At 52.0% G+C, this 5050-nt stretch overlaps 1 protein-coding gene across 12 annotated transcripts in view; it reads left to right on the plus strand.

Annotated features, from left to right (window-relative positions):
• SLC12A7 (solute carrier family 12 member 7) overlaps positions 1 to 5050 on the plus strand; it is a 91897-nt gene that overhangs the window by 84843 nt on the left and 2004 nt on the right. For all 12 annotated transcript variants that reach the window (XM_053593503.1, XM_053593514.1, XM_053593531.1 and 9 more), the window contains 2 exons: positions 1103 to 2841; positions 4723 to 4827. In XM_053593503.1, coding sequence (XP_053449478.1) covers positions 1103 to 1194 — 92 coding nt within the window. In that variant the 3' untranslated portion in view covers positions 1195 to 2841; positions 4723 to 4827. The remainder of the gene's footprint in view (positions 1 to 1102; positions 2842 to 4722; positions 4828 to 5050) is intronic.

Consider the following 5050-nt stretch of genomic DNA (forward strand, 5'->3'; position numbering starts at 1 on the left):
TGAAGGTAAATTGTATGTGTATATATAATGATCCTCTATCCCTAGTACATAAATGAGTATTTTCTAAGAATAGAAGTATTCTCTTACATAACAGCAATGCAGTTGACACATTCTGAAATTCACATTGATGCAGTACGTTTGCCTAATCTATTATCTATATTCCTATTTTGTCAGTTGGTCTAATAAATTTCCTTTATACGATATCCAAAAGAACAAAGTCCTTGGAAATTTGAACTATAGCAAAGATAAGACCATTTGAACAAGCATATATCAGAAATTATACATAATTAATTTTTTTTTTAATTTATTGTTGGGGATTCATTGAAGGTACAATAAGCCAGGTTACACTGATTGCAATTGTTAGGTAAAGTCCCTCTTGCAATCATGTCTTGCCCCCAGAAGGTGTGACACACACCAAGGCCCCACCCCCGTCCCTCCGTCCCTCTTTCTGCTTCCCCCCCTCATAACCTTGTCATTAATTGTCCTCATATCAAAATTGAGTACATAGGATTCATGCTTCTCCATTCTTGTGATGCTTTGCTAAGAATAATGTCTTCCACTTCCATCCAGGTTAATACGAAGGATGTAAAGTCTCCATTTTTTTTAATGGCTGAATAGTATTCCATGGTATACATATACCACAGCTTTTTAATCCATTCCTGGGTTAGTGGGCATTTAGGCTGTTTCTACATTTTGGCGATTGTAAATTGAGCTGCAATAAACAGTCTAGTACAAGTGTCCTTATGATAAAAGGATTTTTTTCCTTCTGGGTAGATGCCCAGTAATGGGATTGCAGGATCAAATGGGAGGTCTAGCTTGAGTGCTTTGAGGTTTCTCCATACTTCCTTCCAGAAAGGTTGTACTAGTTTGCAGTCCCACCAGCAGTGTAAAAGTGTTCCCTTCTCTCCACATCCACACCAGCATCTGCAGTTTTGAGAATTTGTGATGTGGGCCATTCTCACTGGGGTTAGATGATATCTCAGTCTCTCAGCTCTTTCTAGTGGTGTCTTAGCACACCAGTGGGGAGGGTGAAGCCCCACCCTCAGGACTTCTCCTTCTCACACCCCATGACATTTGCTATGGCCTTAACCCTGCGACCCAGACATGGAGTTTCTTGAGGTCTTGACTGAGGGGCTGAACAGAGTCCTCTTGGTCAGGGGTGGTGGCCGCGAGGTTATCACCATCTACTCCTAACACCGGACAGCACCGGGCTGCGGTGGACAAGCAGATGGGCTCACCCAAGATGCAGCCTGACCTGTCCCTAGGGCCTCCCTTGGAAGTTTCTAGACCTATCACCCGGGGCTTTCCTATTCCAGGCAGGCTTAAACGATGGGCCAAGAGGGGAGTGCGGCTGGAAGTTTCCTCATGTCTGAGGGGAGACAGCAGAGTGGACAGAGAAGCTTCTGGAAGTGCTTTCCCTGACGGGGCCTGTCCAGCTTCTGGGGCAGTCATGCTTCATCTGCCCATACTGGACATTCTTGAAAAGCCCAGCTGGGCTGAAGCCGTCTCTGGGCACTGATGATGACACAGCAGCCTGGGGCTCACAGCTTCGTTCCTCTCCCGTGTCCGTGCACATTAAACTGGTGCGCAAAAGGACTCTGTCCATGCCTGTATCCTTGGCTTGGCTCCGTAGACCAAGGTCAGCGTACCCTCCCACGTGGGGAGTGGGCTCACAGACAGGCCCACATTTGAGGCAGCCAAATGGACAAGGAGCCCAGTTTCCAGGGTTGCAGCCAGTTGTCGCTGGGTATGTGGGCAGATGCCAGTATCTTCCTGCCCCGGCTCAGATCTGGGAAGGAGCATGTTCATCCGTCCACTGCAGTCCTGTCCCAGCCTCTGCTCCCCACCAGAATCCACCCCTGCTTTTCCTCATAGCACTGACTGGGCCCCTGCCCTGAGCACAGGCTACAGATGGTGGCACCTATGGACCCCAGGGCAACACACACACAGTGAATGCCAAGCCTTCCCCACGGCCTGGGAGAGCCTTTCAGAACTGCTGGCAGACATGTTGTCCTGCCCTCCCCTGGGCTCAGACACAGGAGGCCCTGGAGCATCAAGTCCTGCTGAGCTTAGTGTGCCCTGCCTTGGGCTCCTGGTGTACACTGGAATGCACAGTGGCTTCCAGGGACCTGGTGGCATCTGCACTTTGCCTTTGACCCCTCTGCTCTGTAGGTCATGATCACGCTCACAGGCTGCAGGTGGTGGCAGTGATTTGTGCTTCCCTCCTATGTGGCTTATTTATTTATTTAAACAGACGCTAGGTTGTCGGTGAAGAGGACCCAAACGGCCACGCCCTTGCCTGCTTCCCTCTGGCTCTCAGGCTCCCAGGACTGTCCACCCCGCACGGAGCTGCAGCCAGGACAGGCTTTCGGACACTGCTAAGTGCTGTGGACAGCATGGGACGCTGGCCTTGGGGCATGTCCCAGATGGTCAGCGAGTCTAGGGGCTTCTGTGCTAAGTTAAGCAGCAAAACTCAACTCTTGAGAGTAAGTCCTGAAGGTGCTGTGTCCGAGCAGGGCAGGCTGAAGGCACAGCAGTGTCAGCACCAGCTCTGAGTGTTGGTCAGCAGCTGGGAGTGGGAGGTCAGCAGCTGAGAGTGCTGCCAGATGGCTGAAGCTTCGTTCCCTCAGGGTGCATTGCATGGGCTCAGCTGTCGGGCCCCAGCACTGCCCACATGTAGCCTGTCAGCACCCAGCTCCTTTCCATTGTAAACATGTGACCAGTAACAGCAGCCATTTAAAATTGATTTCATGTTTTCCTATTATAGGTTCCTTGTCTTTGTATGACTTTGTTTGTAGAAGAATAAAATGTTTGTAGAAGAAAAAAATCCTGTGAAATCTGGTATGTTGAAGAGTCTTGTGTGTCTCGTTCAGCATTAAAATTAAATAATGGGCAAAAATGCACCCACCCTTTGTCTTGGAGAGCTCTGAGGTCTGATCAGCCAAAGCAAACTTGGTGGCTAAAGAATTACTACGTGAATTGTCAAGAGACATGGAAACAAAACACCCACTTTAGTCAGAGGGACTGTCTCGTCCCCTTCTCCCAGTAGCCTCGGCAGCGTGGTGCCTGAAGACGGCAGCAATGTGTAGAGGTGACCCAATCTGCACCAAGGGAAGCCTCAGTTAGAGGGCAGTGTTTCACCGCAGCAGCCCAGGGAGGCACTGCCTCACACTGGTGTGGAGACCCTAGCAGTGTGAGCAGGAATGCGAGGGCGGCCCCAACCTGGGTTAACCCGGTACACAGCTGGGAAAAACGTGTCCTTGAAAACCGGCCACGTGCACAGCAGCATCCTTCACGGTGGCCGAGCTCACAGAGTGGACGAGCGCTGTCCCACAGTGGCGTCATTGAGTCAGGGGATGAAACCCTAGTGAGCCTGGAGAACATCTCATTCGGTGGAGGAAGCCGCCACACAGGGTCTTGTGCTATGAGATTCCATGCACGTGAACAGGCAGCTCCATGAAGAAAGCAGACCAGCAGTTACCAGGGGTCTCAGGACGAAAACGTTCTGAAGTTTCTGGCAGAGCTTTCCTGACTGAGCGTGTGGGAACACTGGCTGCATGCAGTGACAGTTGTGTGACATGAGAAGCTGTCGGTCATGTGTTTCCAGTGGGTCTTACATACAAGACACAGGACACAGCACAGGCAGGGATCAGACTGTTGGGAAGTGACTGTGAGGACACAGCTGTCCTCAGGCCTTTGGTAAATGCTGGCCGTGCCCACGTCCACACCCAGGACAAAGCCCCAGCTCAGAGGGACCCCAGCCCTGTAGGGACCATGCCTCTGGTGATGCTGTCACTGAGCTGTGACCCTCCTGTCCACCCACTACAGTGGCACCTTGAAGCAGATGCCAGCTTGTGCAGGGGGGCAGCGAAGACCATGACCCCACACAAACATGAAGGGAAACAGTGACCAGGGCTGGAGGCCACGCTGATGAGAGGAGAGTGGGGGCTAATCAGGAACCGGAGGACCCCCCAGGCAGAGGGAACTGAGGTTGTCCCTCTGGTGGGGACCCCCATTGGAGGCAGCCCTTTTCCTGGGGCAGTGAGGGCTCTGGAATAGGACATCTGGAGGTGAGATCAGCGTGTTGGAAGGGTACAGTGCAGGGCAGGAACACCAGGGCTTCCTGTGACCCATACTGCCACTGAGGATGGTGCAGCTAGAGGACAGGCTCTGCAGAGGGCAGCCAGTTTGACTCAGGCATCCAGAGCAAGGCCTAGGAAGTCCTTGGTGCTGGATGTGGCTTGGGCTTATGGATGTGGGGCCAGATGCTTAGAGCTGTCCCCAAGTGCCAGCTTCCATCTGAAATTCCAGAATGGGAAGGGTGCACTGAGGATAGCCTGGGGGGAGGCTGCCCCACCCAAGACACCACAGTACCCCAACGTCAAGCGAGAGTTTTGGAGGAAACAGCAAGAGCACGGATGGCTGCCTGGATGCCGGAGTGTTCAGTGCTTACAGAGGAAGCTGCACAGCCCGCTGCACTGGCTGCCCTAGGGCCCTGTGATTTTGTGGTTGATACAGAAAGGCACAGTGTGGCCAGTGATGAGGGAGAGCTCAGAAACACCGGCCCAGCAGTCCACGGCCTCCAAGGTGGGACAGAAATGCACTGAACCTGTGACGCACTGTCTTCATTCAGCCCCAAAGAAATATTCTAGATAAACACACAGTGAGACTTTTGTTGTGTAACAGCAGGAAAGACTTATAAATACCTTCCTCAACTCCTAGGTCACTCAGAAGACCCCTGGGACGTTTGGGTGAAGAAAGAGTGACCTGGCACAGCCAGCTTTGGTTTCTCCAGAGGACAGTCCTGCCTGTCAGCCCCAGATGGAGGTGCGGAGGGTTCCTGTCAGAACAGACCCACCTGGGGTCTAGTCTTGGGATTTGGGGTGTTCTTAGACCAGTACAATGAAAAAAGAAACCCCACCCACAACACTGGGGTGTGTGCTGTGTGTCACGTCTCCTGTAAATGTGTGGGCTCCACATGGCACCCCATGCCACACGTTGATGGAGGTGTCTGTCTCTTTGAAGACTTTTAATATAAGGTATTACATAC

This window comes from Nycticebus coucang, chromosome 1, assembly GCF_027406575.1.
Source record: "Nycticebus coucang isolate mNycCou1 chromosome 1, mNycCou1.pri, whole genome shotgun sequence".
Taxonomy (NCBI): Eukaryota; Metazoa; Chordata; class Mammalia; order Primates; family Lorisidae; genus Nycticebus; species Nycticebus coucang.